A 17676-nucleotide genomic window follows, 5' to 3' on the forward strand; every position below is an offset into this window, starting at 1 on the left:
TTATGAATATTTTCCTTGTCCATGATAATTGAAAAGTTAGAATATATAGAATCCTGACAGTGCAGAAAGAGGCCATTCGACCCATTATGACTGCACTGATGCTTCGTGCACTCTACCCATGTCCACTCCCTCGTCTGCAGCGCCCTGTAACCCCATAACCTAACCTGCACATCCCTGGACACTAAGGGGCAATTTAACATGGCCAATCTACCTCGCCTGCACATCTTTGCACTGTGGGAGGAAACAGGAGCACCCGGAGGAAACCCATGCAGTCACGGGGAGAACGTGCAGACTCCTCACAGACAATCGAGGTGGAAATCGAAAGCGAGGCAGCAGTGCTAACCACTGTGCCACCGTGCCATCTGAGCCAATGTTGAATATATCTGAGTTAGCTGAACAACCTCTATTATTCCCTAATAAGCTGATGATTCGCTTAATACTAGATGATGTTATGCAGTATCTAATGATTTAATTCAGGGTTTAACTTTATAATCTTCAATTTCTTTCCCAACCAGCTATTTAATTCTGTGTTAAACAGCAAACGATGAATTGCTTTTTCTTTTCCAAGTAATGTTAGAGACGTATATCCATGCTTGTGCACCGGTAGTCATTTTTTCTGATTCCCGTAACCTCAAAATATAATAATAAAAATCTAAATCATTTCAAGACTTAACTAAATAAAAGGGAAATTTCTCACAGTAACTGCGGCGACCATTGGTGCTGTAGGTTCTCGAATCAAAGCCAAGGACCACAGAAAAACATCCACTCGATCTTTATCCAGCTCTTGAGACAAAATGATTTCTGTTAGGAAATGGATGCATGCTTCAGTTTCACACGCTGGTAACAGATCTGCCAGAGGCTGCCTGACAAAGAAAAAAAGCATGATATCGGTGAATCAGACATTTCTCCCTTCATTCATTAAAAATCTGGAAAGTTTGAAACAACAGGCCATGTGACCTTTCGTCAAGATCAAAATTTGTGATCGACAAATTATTTATTGGTCAATAATTTATCATTATATACCACACTCTATTCCTGGCTAAGGTGACCTAAATTTAAACCTTTCTTCAATGCTTGAACCAGTTGCTTAAGATCGCACACTAGGGTAAATCTCATTGTAGTTTCAACCTGATTGTTCTCAACCCATGTCTCCTCTCACAATAGCACAGCTAGTGTTAGTGTCCCAGTGTGTTGAACACTGCCTATCAAATTCAGTTATCATCACACTAGGCCAAAATATACCTGGGTGGCACAGTGGTTAGCACTGCTGTCTCTCAGTGCCAGGGACCCAAGATCGATTCCGGCCTTGGGTGACTGTGGAGTTTGCATGTTCTCCCCCTGTCTGCGTGGGTTTCATCCCGATGATCCAGCTTCCTCCCACAGTCCAAAGAATGTGCAGGTTAGATGCGGTTGCGGGGATAGGGTGGGGGAGTGGGACGAGGTAGGATGTTCTTTCAGAGGGTCGGTGCAGACTCAATGGACCAAATGGCCTCCTCCTGCGCTGTAGGAATTCTATGGTTCAAATACAAGGAAGCATTTCCCGGGAACAAGCAGCTTGCAAAGATTGTGACTGGTGTAAAGTTCATCAATAAACATTGAGCAGTTATGGGACTGAATATAAACGGTGATTTTTTTCCAGACTTTCATTTTAATGGTTGGAGACTAAGTGTGGTGGCGGGCAGTTCCGACAGGACCTGTCCCGCTGGTCACTCTGGCAGGATTGATGGGTTGGCAGCTGAATTGTCTGCCCGCCCTCAGCTGGTGGGTTCGAGGACCTGGCACCATTTTTAAATACCAGTCCAGAACACTCGTATCACTTTTTCCAGCCCACCTGTCTGCACCAGACTGTGCAGGGCGTCAGCAACCCAGAGGCAAATAATGAGTGGCCTCAAGAGAGTGGCATCATCGGCTTTCAGTGCCGAAGGTGTCGTGACCCTGATGGGGGTAGGGGGTGGTGGTGTCTGGACCCACCAGCATGTGGACAACCCCAGGGATGGTTCAAAGAAGCACAAGGACCTCACCTCTCCAGCCTGGGAGGCCATTGCCCATGAGGTCAGTGGGGCTACCACCCAGCCGTAAAGTGCCATCCAGGTCAGGAAGCAGGTGACTGACCTTATCTGCTCCGCCAGGCTAAGTCATCTCTCAGCTCACTCCACTACCAAACTCTCAGCATGGTACCATGTACTCAAAACGCCACTCTCTTCACAGATCTCACAGAGCAATTAGCGGGGGACACATATCAACACTCACTCTCTCAATGATACTCCCACAACACCACCATTCACTGTCTTGTTGCTTCAAGCGAGCCCAGACAGGGAGAGAGATGGCAGAGATACTGACACTCAGCAAGCTCATGGCTACTCACCCACAGCGAGTTCAAACATTGTCAACAAGGGCTGGGATCGCTCCTGTGGTGATAGAGCTTGGCCTCCGGCAACAACCTAGTGCAGATCTCAGCTCCATCACTTCACCCCAATCCTGCAAATCCCAATGAATGCCATGTACTCAGAAATACCTTCAGCTCATCCACTAAAACTGTCTTTTTGTATTTTTCAGCTCCAGCAAACTGTAGCCAGCTAGCCGGCCCAGTAGCTCTGAGAGACACCCTCACCGACACGGCCCTGCAGCAGTTGGAGGCAGAGACACCCCAGGTCTCTGGCATTCGGAGGACTACTGGAGACCAGCCATTTGCTCAGTCCCAGTTAGGTGATGAGCCTCTGCAAGCGGCTGTCAGCTCACTGGTGGAGATGCAAAAGGGGGCAGTGGAACATCGGGCAGAGTTTAGAAAGTCACTCAGCAGACTGCAGTGCACAATGGAGGAGTCCCTCCGCGGTCTGTCTAATGCCATGGCTCCGACATTAGAGTGCCTCAAAGCCATCAAGGGACGGTGGGCGACCACCATGGAGACCTTGGTCCAGCAGACCCTGATGGATTTGCACTCGACCATGTATACCATGGACCACTCTCAGGTGGGCATCATCAGGATGTAGGCCACATGGGGTAAAGCACCTTGACCTCCATCCAGGTATCCCATCTCCTGGAGGGGTCAGCCTAGCACCCTCTGGCACCCACAGGAAGGATTTGCGTTAGTCGGACACCCCAGAGGCCTTCACTCAGGAAGCTCCAAGGGTGTGCAGCCGCTCACAAGCCCCTCTGCTTGTACCCGCACCAACTTCAGCGATGCCAGTCACCGAGGGTACCTCTGCCCCCTAAGCACCCTTATGAGGCCGGACCCTTCGGGGCTCAGGCCTCCAGAGGACATCCAGCAAGGTCATCATAGGGATGAGGACATAGCAGTCAGCAAATTACTTTCGTCCCTACAGCGGATGTTGGGGCTGCATCGATGCCTAGTGGTAGGGTTAGGAAAATTTTAAAACTGGGTAGTCTATCATTGTCGGCAGACTGGTGAACAGCGCGTCAGGAGCAGCTCATCACGATGGCAGGAAGTTGTTACATTGACCCCGAATTTCTGGCCAACTGAGGGCTGCCTTGTGCATGCCAATCATCAGCAAATTGGGTTTTAGACCGATGTAATATCCTGCTGGCATGACACACGATTGAAAGGCTCGACGGGATTCCAGTGGGCCGCTCTTTTAATAAGCATTTATGAGATGCAAATGAATGCAAATGGCGTTCGGAGCACCTGCCAGGTGAAGACTGACCCGCGATCGGGAGAATTGCTACGCGATTTTACACCGAAGGTTTTCTGACATTTTCGCTCCCACAAGATTCACTGCGGCCACCATTCATCGTACAATGGGAGGACCCTGCTGAAACTTCCATGCTGAAGAGTAGAAATGGCATACCTGACCCTGTATCTTTAGTAACCTGCAAGTCACGTTTGCTAAGGAGGCAGCAGGAAAGTGGAGTTCAGGCCATAACCAGATTGGCTCTGAGCTTGTTGAATGGTAAAGTAGGTTCAATGGGCAACTCCTCTATTCTGACCAATATGGCACAATCCATGGCAATGTCAAACTACATGCTATTGCTTTAATGGCACCAATGATATTTTACATAGCATAAAGAGGCAGTCCTCCCACATGTGATAGAATTGGTGCCTAGAAATTGTGTTGGATGAAACGTTGTATCAGAAACGTTTTGGCCTTTCATTCCGATATGTTCAGATCTCTGCTGGTCACAGTGACCGTTCTCCATAACTGGCTGAGCAACAGGCTTCAGGCCGCAGGCACGAGAGGTCCCATCATAATCATTGTGAGATCAGCCTGTGGGGCAAGGCAAGCATTTTACAGCTTCATTTCTGGTTTTCAAAAACAGTTTTCCTGTTTCTGGCCTCGAGCACAGCCAAACAGTGCACTGTCGGCGTAGCAACCTTCCGGCATGGTGAGTGAAGGGTGCAAGTGGGCTTGGTGTGGGTGCAGGGGGCTGGGTGAGGGTGCAGGGGACGGGGTGTGGGTGCAGGGGGCTGGGTGTGGGTGCAGGGGGCTGGGTGTGGGTGCAGGGGGCTGGGTGTGGGTGCAGGGGGCTGGGTGTGGGTGCAGGGGACGGGGTGTGGGAGCAGGGGGCTGGGTGTGGGTGCAGGGGGCTGGGTGTGGGTGCAGGGGGCTGGGTGTGGGTGCAGGGGGCTGGGTGTGGGTGCAGGGGGCTGGGTGTGGGTGCAGGGGGCTGGGTGTGGGTGCAGGGGGCTGGGTGTGGGTGCAGGGGGCTGGGTGTGGGTGCAGGGGGCTGGGTGTGGGTGCAGGGGGCTGGGTGTGGGTGCAGGGGGCTGGGTGTGGGTGCAGGGGACGGGGTGCATGGGGCTGGGTGTAGGAGCAGGGGGCTGGGTGTAGGAGCAGGGGGCTGGGTGTAGGAGCAGGGGGCTGGGTGTAGGGGCAGGGGGCTGGATGCGAGTGCAGGGGCCTGGGTGCGGTGGCAGGGGCCTGGGTGGGGGGGCAGGGGCCTGGGTGCGGGGGCAAGGGCCTGGGTGCGGGGGCAGGGGCCTGGGTGCGGGGGCAGGGGCCTGGGTGCGGGGGCAGGAGCCTGGGTGCGGGGGCAGGAGCCTGGGTGCGGGGACAGGGAACTGGGTGCGGGGCTGGGGCGGGGGCAGGGGCCTGGGTGCGGGGACAAGGGCCTGGGTGCGGGGACTGGGTGCGGGGACAGGGAACTGGGTGCGGGGGCTGGGTGTAGGGGCGGGGATGGGTGCGGGGGCTGGTACGGGGCGGGGGCTGGAGGCGGGGGCTGGGTGCTGATTGCGGGGGCTGGGTCAGGGGCCTGGGTGAGGGGGCTGGGTGCAGGGACTGGGTGCGGGGACAGGGAACTGGGTGCGGGGGCTGGGTGTAGGGGCGGGGGCTGGGTGCGGGGGCTGGGTGCTGGGGCTGATTGCGGGGGCAGGGTCAGGGGCCTGGGTCAGGGGGCTAGGTGCAGGGGCTGGGTACGGAGGCGGGGTCAGGGGCCTGGGTGAGGGGGCTGGGTGCGGGGGCAGGGGTCAGTGCCTGGGGGCAGGGGCGGGTGCTGGGTGCGGGGGCGGTGCCTGGGGGCCGTGGCTGGGAGCAGGGGCGGGGCTGGGTGCAGGGGGCTGGATGCGGGGGCTGGGTTCAGGGGCAGGGGGCTGGGTGCGGGGGCATGGGGCTGGGTGCGGGGGCAGGGGGCGGTGGCTGGGTGCGGGGGTGGTGGCTGGGTGCGGGGGTGGTGGCTGGGTGCGGGTGCAGGGGCCTGGGTGCGGGGGCAGGGGCCTGGGTGCCTAGCTGGGTGCGGGGACGGTGTCAGGGCCTGAGTGCGGGGGCAGAGGCCTGGGTGCGGGGGCAGGGGGCTGGGTGCAGTGGGCTGGGTGCAGGGGCTGGGCACGGGGTTAGGGGCCTGGGAGTGGGGGCAGGGTTCAGGGTCAGGGGCCTGGGAGCGGGAGCAGGGGGCTGGGTGCGGGGGCAGGGGCTGGCTGCCGAGCTGGGAGCGGGGACGGTGTCAGGGCCTGAGTGCGGGGGCAGAGGCCTGAGTGCGGGGGCAGAGGCCTGAGTGCGGGGGCAGAGGCCTGGGTACGGGGTTAGGGGCCTGGGAGTGGGGGCAGGGTTCAGGGTCAGGGGCCTGGGAGCGGGAGCAGGGGGCTGGGTGCGGGGGCAGTGGTCTGGGTGCGGGGGCAGGGGGCTGGGCTCAGGGGCAGGGGGCTTGGTGCGGGGGCGGGGGCTGGGTGCGGGGGCAGGGGGCTGGGTTCAGGGGCAGGGGGCTTGGTGCTGGGGCTGGGTGCGGGGGCTGGGGGCTGGGTGCTGGGGCAGGGTTCAGGGGCGGGGCAGGGTTCAGGGGCAGGGGGCAGGGTTCGGGGCAGGGAGCTGGGTGCGGGGGCTGGGTGCGGGGGCTGGGTGCGGGTACGATTTGGTGTGAACTGGCGCCTGCCACAATTTTGGTGTCAAAAACGATTCTCTGCCCAATCGCCTTTCCCAATTAGGCCATCAACTGATGGAAAATCCTGCCCACGATATTTACATATCATATTTATAAAAATATATAAGATGTGTTAACATGGTGTTGTAAAGTCAAAACCAACTTGAAACAGCACGTCCACGTTTAAAATGTTCGTCTCTTGAGATGAATAGAAAGCTGGTGAGCAGACAGGAAGCAAAAATTTGGAATAAATGGGTCTTTCTCCGATTGACAGGCAGTGACTAGTGGGGTGCCGCAGGGACATGTGCGAGGACCCCAACCTTTCTCATTTTTTATTAATGATTTGGACGAGGGAACCAAATATAGTATATCCAAATTTGCAGATGATACGAAGTTGGGTGGGAGGGTGAGCTGTGAGGAAGATGCAGAGATGCTTCAGCAGGATCTGGACAGGCTGAGTGAGTGGGTATATGGATGGCAGATGCAGAATAAATGTGACGTTATCCACTTTGGTAGCAAAAATAGGAAGGCAGATTATTATTTGAATGGGTGCAAATTGAGAGGTGGATACTCAGAGAGTCCTTGGTAGCCATATGCATCTGTCGCTGAAAGTAAGCGTGCATGTACAGCAGGCAGTAAAGAAGGGAGGGTGGCACAGTGTGGACCTAGCTTCGAATCCCGGCCCTGGGACACTGCCCGTGTGGAGTTTGCACATTCTCCCCGTGTCTGTGTGGGTTTCACCCCCACAACTCAAAGATGTGCAGAGTAGGTGGATTAGCCACATTAAATTGCCCCTTAATTTAAAAAAAAATAATTGAGTAATCTAAATTTATTTTTAAAAAAGGCAAATGGTATATTGGCCTTTATAGCGAGAGGATTTGAATATAGGAATAAGGATGTTTTAGTGCAATTATATAGGGCATTGGTGAAGCCATACCTGGAGTTTTGTGTGCAGTTTTGGTGTCCTTATCTGAGGAAGGATGTTCTTGCTATAGAGGGAGTGCAGTGAAGGTTTACCAGGCTGATTCCTGGGATGGCGGGACTGTCATGTGAGGAGAGACTAAATCGGTTAGGATTATATTCATTGGAGTTTAGAAGAATGAGAGGGGACCTTATAGAAACCTATAAAATTCTAACAGGATTAGACAGGGTAGATTCAGAAAGAATGTTCCCGATGGTGGGGGGCGTCCAGAACTAGGGGTCATAGTTTAAGGACTGCGGTTAGAAGTTTCTTCACCCAGAGAGCGGTGAATCTGTGAAATTCTCTACCACAGGAAGTAGTTGAGGCCAAAACATTGTGTAATTTCAAAAAGGAATTAGAAATAACTCTAAAGGGGTCAAGTGATATGGGGGGGGGGGGGGGGGGGGGGCAGGATCAGGGTATTGAACGTGATGATCAGCCATAATCATAATGAATGGTGGAGCAGGCTCAAAGGGCCATATAGCCTCCTCCTACTTCTGTTTTCTATGTATGTTTCTATGTACAAGTGCTGTTCCTTGTAATTGAAACAACTGTATATTCAAGAACTGCTTGCCATGTATTTTGCTGCTGCTGAAGGGTACAGCATCTCAATTTAGCAAGTCAGGCTCACATAAACATTGCTGTGAATAGCTGAATCCTGAAACGAGTTAGCAGCTAATTTAACAGAAATTGGCAGTTTGGGAAGAGCTTGTACATTCCTGGTCCTGGGTCATAAGGAAGCAGCACAATTTGCTACCTCTTTCTTTTTGAGTAACAATTTGGTGCTTTGATGTGTGACACTCTCAATCCATGTATCTACGTAAATGCAAGACACGAAGAAAGTAGACTCCGAGAAAGCGCTAAAAATCAGCCAAAAGTGAGTTTACCCCATATACATCAGGAATACTGTCCAAGATTGCTAAATGTTTGGGAAAACAACAGACGTAAAACACTGGACATGTTGGTTGTTGTGGAAAACTAATAGCATGTTAATGACGAATGGATTTATTCATTTGACTAAATTGTAAAACAGTGATCGTAAATATTTATTTCCTGAATGCTTTTGAGGAGTGAAAGTAACATGATCGCTATGTATTATTCATCTTTGGTTCTCTGACGGATGGTTATTGGTTGGGCTCCAGCCCACAGCAATGCACTCTGCCAACAATAATGCACAAGTTTCCAGAAGATTTGCAACTTGTCGGTATTATCTGTGAACTACACAGGCTGCGGAAAGACTGCACAGGGAAAGTCCAATAATATTTCAAACCTTGCTTAAATAGAGTCTACTGGACTGGGTGGATTTTATGAATTAACATCACGTCATCCTCTGCCCTCCCCTCACCCCCTCTGCCCACCCCTCACTGCCCCCCCCGTCACCCTCTGCCCACCCCTCACCCCCCCCGTCACGCTCTGCCCACCCCTCACTCCCCCCCATTACCCTCTGCCCACCCCTCACTCCCCCCGTCACCCTCTACCCACCCCTCACTCCCCCGTCACCCTCTGTCTGGCATAGCTTTATGCAATGTAACCACAAATCAGGAGTTCTGATGCATTGACCACAGTGAATGTATGCCCTCTTCCTGGTGAATTTAATGGCAGGGGACATTTAATTCAGTGGAAGGGTGAGGACCCTGCCTCTGCCCGATGGAATCAGTGGTAGGAAGTTCTTAGGACAGTATTCCTACCCTGTCATGGAATAAGGCCCTTAAGACGGCAATTAATGTCCACTTAAGGGCCCTCAACCTGTCACTGCTGGTATTAACCCAGCAGTTTCTGGGGTCTATGTCTAAATTTGCGATGTGTACATCACGAGAAGAGCTGTGAATTGAATTTGCAAAATCTCGTCTGTGGGGCACAGATACTCTCGGTTTAGTACACATTCACCATAGCTAAACACAAGTACGTTGTTTTAATAATTTAAATTCCGACTCATGCAGGTGGAGTGTACAGTGAAGAAGTATTTTTTATGATTTTTAAGTTTGATAAGCAAGAATGTAATGGGTCCTTCATGATTTTCTTCAGCAGATTTACTTATTAAAATAAATTATTGATTTTCCTTGCAGGCTACGCCCAAAAATATTAATATTCAGATATCGGTGAAGTAAATTTTCACTGAGAAAAAAAATAATATTTTCGAAGAAGTTCAGATGTTAAGGAATGAAGAAAGGAACCAATGAACGTACTTGAAACTCCAAACATCACCTCAAGACATGCCAAAGCACAGCAGGCAATGCACGTGCCTCAAAGGGGGAGATTTTCTGGCTGTTGTCGCCAGTAGGATTATCCAGTGCTGCCAATGGTGCAAGCTCCTGTGGGTTTACCGACCGGGGGGGGGAGGAACACACGCAGATTTGATGGAATATCGCAATGACAGCGATGGGACGAGAAGGTCGGGTCATCTCCCACCGCCGAGAAATGCACCTTTACTAGGCATGGAAATTCCACCCCCTCCCCACCTCTCCTATATTTTAGAAACAGTTATATAAGTGAAGGGTTAATAATGCTTTAGTGGCATTGGTTGTAGTCTTAGGATCGTTCTGGTAACAGGGACTTTAAAGATGTTTGACAAAGGAGATTATTGCAGGGAAATTACGAACACAGAACATTCCAGCTTGAGTCAGGAATTAACAGTTTATACCCCGTGACAGTAACTTGAAATACTATACAAGTAGGAAGGTAAGTTGGGAAGCGATGTAATGACAACTCGGCTTCTGTGTAGCTTCCCAGTCATTCAATGTTTATGTTCCAATTAGAAGGCAGTGTGGAGAGAAATGTTTACGGTGGATGCAGCTGTTACAAGGGGGAATAACTATAAGGGTGGGAGATATAGGAGGGATGTCTGAGGTAGGTTCTTTACTCAGAGAGTGGTTAGGATGTGGATTGACTGCCTGCTGTGATAGTGGAGTTGGACACTTTAGGAACTTTCAAGCGGTTATTGGATAGGCACATGGAGCACACCAGAATGACAGGGAGTGGGATAGCTTGATCTTGGTTTCGGACAATGCTCGGCACAACATCGAGGGCCGAAGGGCCTGTTCTGTGCTGTACTGTTCTATGTGTACCTGCGCTGTTCGCACAGCACCAGCATGAAAAGAAAATGTTCTCTTAATAATATTTGGGAAGATAAATTGGCGGGTAGTGCCGATGGGAGAGGAGCTGGCATGTGCAGTATGGTACGATTGAAGTATTGAATGTACATGGATTTTTGCACATTTTTGCCTTTTTTGCTTTCTTTTCGCTGATGTCTGTAACTGTTTACAATGCCGAAAAAGTACCTCAATAAAATTGTTTGTTAAAAAAAAATAACAATATTTGGGAAACCTGTTTTTTTTTGTTTGACTGGGGAGAGAGATGATCTACACACTGTTTTATCACAATGCCATCATGCTCACTGGAGTGAAGTGTTCTTTTAAAATATTTCTTTATTCTCCTTTTTCACATTTTCGCCCCAATTTACACCCACCAACAATAAACAATAATCAGTAACAAATATGCCAATGCCCATATCAATAACAACGATCCCATCCTCCCACCAAACCCAAAACATTCACCCACATGTTCACATAAACAACTGACAAAAATGAATCAGGAATCACCCATAGCCCCCATTAACACCCATCAGTCCCCTCCCCCCCAACCCTCCCACCCACCTCCCCCACCCCCAACTAATGTTCAATGTTATCCAGTTCTTGAAAGTGCACAATGAATAATGCCCATGAATTGTAGAAACCCTCTGTCCTTACCCTCAGTTCAAACTTAACCTTCTCAAGAGTCAAGAATTCCACCAGATCCCCCCGCCACGCCAGGGCACAGGGTGGAGAGGCTGCTCTCCATCCCAACAGGATCCGCCTTCGGGCGATCAACGAGGCGAAGGCTACAACATCTGCCTCCGCACCCGTTTCCAAACCTGGCTGGTCAGATACCCCGAATATGGCCTCTCGTGGGCTTGGGTCCAGTTTCACGTGCACCACTTTAGAAATTATCCTAAAAACCTCCTTCCAGTAGTCCTCTAGCTTGGGACAGGACCAAAACATATGAACGTGGTTGCAGTGAAGTGTTCTACCATTATTTATTCTGTACTTGTAATAACCTAGAAAAATTCAGCCAAACATTTTCACAAGGAAGGGCAGCATGGCAGCACAGTGGTTAGCATTGCTGCCTCACAACGCAAGGGACTTGGATTCAATTCTGGCCTTGGATGTCTGTGTGGCGTTTGCACTTCCTCCCCATGTCTGTGTGGGTTTCCTCTGGGTCTTCCGGTTTCCTCCCACAGTCCAAACAAGTGCAGGTTTGATGGATTGGCCAAGCTAAATTGCTCCTTAGATAAGTGGGGTTATGGGGAAAGGGTGGGGAGTGGGCCTGGGGTGGGGTGCTTTCTCAAAGAGAGTCAGTGCTGAATAGCCGCCTTCTGCTTTGTAGGAATTTAATGGAGCCCCACTTTAAACATTTCTCGCCACACTGCCTTCTAATTGCAACATAAACATGTAATGACTGGGAAACTGCAGAGGAGCCAAGTTGTCATTACATCGCTTCCCAACTTACCTTAAATAGAAGCAAAAGCCAAATTTTGTTTGCATGCAAGTTGTAAGAAAGCTGCCATCTGATTTATTGTATACTCTTTCTTCTTAAACTTAAACATGCTACCTTTCAGTCGAGAAAGCTTTTTTGCTGAATACAATTAGCAACACTAAAACCTGTTCAGTTTCAAAGTGCACCCAATTCATTAATCAAATACTTGTTGTATCTAACACTGAAGGTTACCAATGTGGTACAAATATATAATGAAGTGAGCATTTTCTACAATACCACATTTACTGCTGCGTAACCTCTGGTGACCATGTGTAATTACAGCGTGGCAAGTGTACATCATCAACTTACATTAGAAATGTGCACATCAAAACTTAACATTTAAATATATTAACAAGAATGTATGATTTTGAAATGAAACCCCATTATAGATGGGACATTAAAGATACAATACAGATTCAGAAAAACATGTCAAATGTGCGTATGAAATGAAATGAAAATTGCTTATTGTCACAAGTAGGCTTCAAATGAAGTTACTGTGAAAAGCCCCTAGTCGCTACATTCCGGCACCTGTTCGGGGAGGCTGTTACGGGAATCGAACCGTGCTGTTGGCCTGCCTTGGTCTGCTTTCAAAGCCAGCGATTTAGCCCTGTGCTGTATTTAACCTTAAAAAAAAATGCTCACCAAATGTTTGCAAACAAGTGCCCCAGCATTGGGATAGGGTATGGCTGTATATAAAAAAATGCTGTAAAGGAGTTTTGGGAGCCTCCTTATTGAAGCTGGCTTTTTAAAAGTGAGAAGGAAGGTTTTTTTTTCATGTCTGCTTGGTTGCATTTTGCTCCATATATTTACTGGTTCTACTGTTTACACCACCACAGTTTCATCTTTGTAATCTTTTTCTGTACTAATACTTCAGCTCATTAACCTTGGTTTCTAACAGTTTTGAACTTGCACATTACAAAGAGACAGGAGCCAGATATTTCTTTGGACAATACAATGATGAGCCAGTTTGTATGGGCCAAACGACTGAAGATACAAATATCTCAGCTATTTATTTTCCACATCTATTGCTGTGCCCAGGTCTGGACCTGTACTTGTTAAGGAAGCCCTGTTTCTATCACTCCCATTTTACATGACAATCTACCATAGACCTCTGTGATTTCCTGCCCAAAGATCCACATACACATGCTGCATCAGGGATAAAACAATGTTGTTGCACAGATACATCCTTTATAACTGCCTCAATGTACATCTGCAGCAATCATATGCGTCAGGGAAGTGGTAACCATGATACCGAGGCTTCCTGACCCATGGACCACAATCAGTAAAGATAAACAACAACACCTTCTTCATGATAGTCCTCAATATTGGGCCCCACAAATCTGCTTTCTTAGCCCCCTACTATGCTCCCTATACACACACGTCTGCGTGGCACAATTTGGCTCCAACTCCATCTACAAGTTTGCTGATGACACGACAGTAGTGGGTCGGATCTCGATCAATGATTGAGTCAGAATGCAGGAGGCAGATAGAGAACCTAGTCGCGTGGTGTAATGACAACAATCTCTCCCTCAACCTCAGCAAAACTAAAGAGTTGGCCATTTACTTCAGGAAGCGAAATGTCGTACACACCCCTGCCTGCATCAATAGTGCTGAGGTGGAGATGGTTGATAGTTTCAAATTCCTAGGTGTGCACATCAGCAACAATCTGTCCTGGTCCACCCACGTCCACGCTACGACCAAGAGGGGCTGGTTTAGCTCACTGGGCTAAATCGCTGGCTTTTAAAGCAGACCAACAGCACGGTTCGATTCCCGTACCAGCCTCACTGGATAGGCGCCGGAATGTGGCGACTAGGGGCTTTTCACAGTAACTTCATTGAAGCCTACTCGTGACAATAAGCGATTTTCATTTCATTTTCATTTTATTTCATTTTCATTTCATTTTCATTTTATTTCATTTTCATTTCAAGAAAGCACAACAGCACCTATACTTCCTCAGGAAACTAAGGGAATTCAGCATATCCACATTGACTTTACCATCTTTTACAGATGCATCATAAAAAGCATCCTATCTGGCTGCACCACAGCCTGGTATGGCAACTGCTCGGCCCAAGACTGTAAGAAACTACAGAGAGTCATGAACACAGCCCAGCCCATCATGCAAACCCACCTCCCATCCATTTACTCTGTCTACACCTCTTGCTGCCTTGGGAAAGCAGGCAGCATAATCAAAGACCCCTCCCACCCGGGTTATTCTCTCTTTCATCAGACAGAAGATACAAAAGTCTGAGTACACAAACCAACAGATTCAAAAACACCTTCTTCCCTGCTGTGCCCAACTCCTGAATGACCGTCTTATGGACTGAACTGATCTCTCCACACACCTTCTCTACTGAGTGGTACGACACACCATATGCTCACCTAATGTCTGTGTCTGTGTATTTACATTGTGTATCTATTGTATGTCCTATGTTTTTTCAGAAAATAAGGAAGTATGGGATTGAAGATGATTTAGCGGTTTGGATCAGGAATTGGCTAGCCGATAGATAGTTTTTTTAAGAATAAAGGGATTAAGGGTTATGGTGTTCGGGCCGGAAAGTGGAGCTGAGTCCACAAAAGATCAGCCATGATCTCATTGAATGGCGGAGCAGGCTCGAGGGGCCAGGTGGCCTACTCCTGCTCCTAGTTCTTATGAAAGAAGACAGAGTGTGGTGGTTGATGGCAAATGTTCATCCTAGAGTTCAGTTACTAGTGGTTTACCGCAAGGATCTGTTTTGGGGCCATTGCTGTTTGTCATTTTTATAAATGACCTGGAAGAGGGTGTAGAAGGATGGGTTAGTAAATTTGCAGATGACACGAAAGTCGGTGGAGTTGTGGATAGTGCTGAAGGATGTTATAGGATACAGAGGGACATAGATAAGCTGCAGAGCTGGGCTGAGAGGTGGCAGATGGAGTTTAAGGTGGAAAAGTGTGAGGTGGTTCACTTTGGAAGGAGTAACAGGAATGCAGAGTACTGGGCTAATGGCAAGATTCTTGGTAGTGTAGATGAACAGAGAGATCTCGGCATCCAGGTACATAAATCCCTGAAAGTTGCCACCCAGGTTAATAGGGCTGTTAAGAAGGCATATGGTGTGCTAGCCTTTATCAGTAGGGGGATTGAGTTTCGGAGCCACAAGGTCATGCTGCAGCTGTACATAACTCTGGTGCGGCCACTCCTGGAGTACTGCGTGCAGTTATGGTCACCACATTATAGGAAGGATGTGGAAGCTTTGGAAAGGGTTCAGAGGAGATTTACTAGGATGTTGCCTGGTATGGAGGGAAGGTCTTACGAGGAAAGGCTCAGGGACTTGAGGTTGTTTTCGTTAGAGAGGAGAAGGCTGAGAGGTGACTTAATAGAGACATATAAGATAGTCAGAGGGTTAGATAGGGTGGACAGTGAGAGTCTCTTTCCTCGGATGGTGATGACCAACACGAGGCGACATAGCTTTAAATTGAGGGGTAGTAGATATAGGACAGATGTCAGAGGCAGTTTCTTTACTCAGAGAGTAGTAGGGGTGTGGAACGCCCTGCCTGCAACAGTAGTAGACTCGCCAACTTTAAGGGCATTTAAGTGGTCACTGGATAGACATATGGATGAAAATGGAATAGTGTAGGCCAGATAGGCTTCAGATGGTTTCACAGGTCGGCGCAACATCGAGGGCTGAAGGGCCCGTACTGCGCTGCAATGTTCTATGTTCTATCTATGGAACGATCTGGTCTGTACACAGAACAATACTTTTCACTGTACATTGGTACACGTGACAATAATCCAAATCCAATGAACTTTGGAGTTCGATGCTTGGGCAAAGAATTAAAAACTTAGTTCCACTCAATGGCACTTAATTTGCATAACTGACTCGTCAAGGAGGGAAGGGTGAGGATGCTGATCAGGCAACTGGCCTTTTCTTGTGGCAGACGGTGCACAGCTGATACGTGTAATTAGCATGTCAAGCACATCCCTAGCAGGCACCCTTAATCTCCCAGGTCATAAAGGCTGCAAAGTTAACCAACCTCCTATCAACCACAGCCAAGTGAATTTGAACTTCCCGGCAGCTTTTCCCCTTTATCCTCACACTGCTGCCTGAGTGTAGGGTTCTATTCACACTGCAGCCATCCTTTCCCCAGTGAGAAGGTCTTCAAGCCTCATGAGGCAGGGATGCAACTCATTCCTGAGTCCCCCATCATTCTCTTACCATCTGACATCTCATGGAACCCCAGTCAGGTACCTCACAGTTGACCTCGGTGGTGACCATCTGCATTCAGCTCCTCCCAACCACTTTCCAGCTCCCACTAAGGACACACCGTGTCGCCGTCCTCATTGTTGGCTAACGTGGGCTCAAAATCAACCCCGAAGTCTAACCAATCTTACTTCTGCCAACAGTAACGTCAAGCGAAAATAGAGAAAAAAAATCCCTCGTTAACTGTCTGACTCGATTTCCCCAAGCTTTGGCCATTAGACATGACTTAGGATGTGTAGGTTGGAGAAGTAGGCTGCAAGGGTTGGGCACATTGGATATGTGGAGCTTGTTCAAGGAACAGCTATTGCATGTTCTTGATAAGTACGTACCAGTCAGGCAGGGAGGAAGGGGTCGAGCGAGGGAACCGTGGTTTACCAAAGAAGTGGAATCTCTTGTTAAGAGGAAGAAGGAGGCCTATGTGACGATGAGGCGTGAAGTTTCAGTTGGGGCGCTTGATAGTTACAAGGAAGCGAGGAAGGATCTAAAGAGAGAGCTAAGACGAGCAAGGAGGGGACATGAGAAGTCTTTGGCAGGTAGGATCAAGGAAAACCCAAAAGCTTTCTATAGGTATGTCAGGAATAAAAGAATGACTAGGGTAAGAGTAGGGCCAGTCAAGGACAGTGGTGGGAAGTTGTGTGTGGAGGCTGAGGAGATAAGCGAGATACTAAATGAATACTTTTCGTCAGTATTCACTCAGGAAAAAGATAATATTGTGGAGGAGAATGCTGAGACCCAGGCTATTAGAATAGATGGCATTAAGGTGCGTAGGGAAGAAGTGTTGGCAATTCTGGACAAGGTGAAAATAGATAAGTCCCCGGGGCCTGATGGGATTTATCCTAGGATTCTCTGGGAAGCCAGGGAAGAGATTTCTGAGCCTTTGGCTTTGATATTTAGGTCACCATTGGCTACAGGAATAGTGCCAGAGGACTGGAGGATAGCAAATGTGGTCCCTTTGTTCAAGAAGGGGAGTAGAGATAACCCCGGTAACTATAGGCCGGTGAGCCTAACGTCTGTGGTGGGTAAAGTCTTGGAGAGGATTATAAAAGATACGATTTATAATCATCTAGATAGGAATAATATGATTAGGGATAGTCAGCATGGTTTTTTGAAGGGTAGGTCATGCCTCACAAACCTTATCGAGTTCTTTGAGAAGGTGACTGAACAGGTAGACGAGGGTAGAGCAGTTGATGTGGTGTATATGGATTTCAGTAAAGCGTTTGATAAGGTTCCCCACGGTCGGCTATTGCAGAAAATACGGAGGCTGGGGATTGAGGGTAATTTAGAGATGTGGATCAGAAATTGGCTAGTTGAAAGAAGACAGAGAGTGGTAGTTGATGGGAAATGTTCAGAATGGAGTTCAGTTACGAGTGGCGTACCACAAGGATCTGTTCTGGGGCCGTTGCTGTTTGTCCTTTTTATAAATGACCTAGAGGAGGGCATTGAGGGCATTTAAAAGTTTATTGGATAAGCATATGGATGATAAGGGCATAGTGTAGGTTAGATGGCCTTTAGTTTTTTTCCATGTCGGTGCAACATCGAGGGCCGAAGGGCCTGTACTGCGCTGTATCGTTCTATGTTCTATGTTTGGCTTCAACTGAA

General features: G+C 48.9%; 1 protein-coding gene across 1 annotated transcript in view; it reads right to left on the reverse strand.

Moving 5' to 3' along the window:
- Positions 1–17676, reverse strand: part of LOC119978346 — a 439995-nt gene that overhangs the window by 323093 nt on the left and 99226 nt on the right. Inside the window, exon 10 of the mRNA XM_038819919.1 lies at positions 698–863. Within this exon, the coding sequence (XP_038675847.1) occupies positions 698–863 (166 nt within the window). The remainder of the gene's footprint in view (positions 1–697; positions 864–17676) is intronic.

This window comes from Scyliorhinus canicula, chromosome 15 (genome assembly GCF_902713615.1).
Source record: "Scyliorhinus canicula chromosome 15, sScyCan1.1, whole genome shotgun sequence".
Taxonomy (NCBI): domain Eukaryota; kingdom Metazoa; phylum Chordata; class Chondrichthyes; order Carcharhiniformes; family Scyliorhinidae; genus Scyliorhinus; species Scyliorhinus canicula.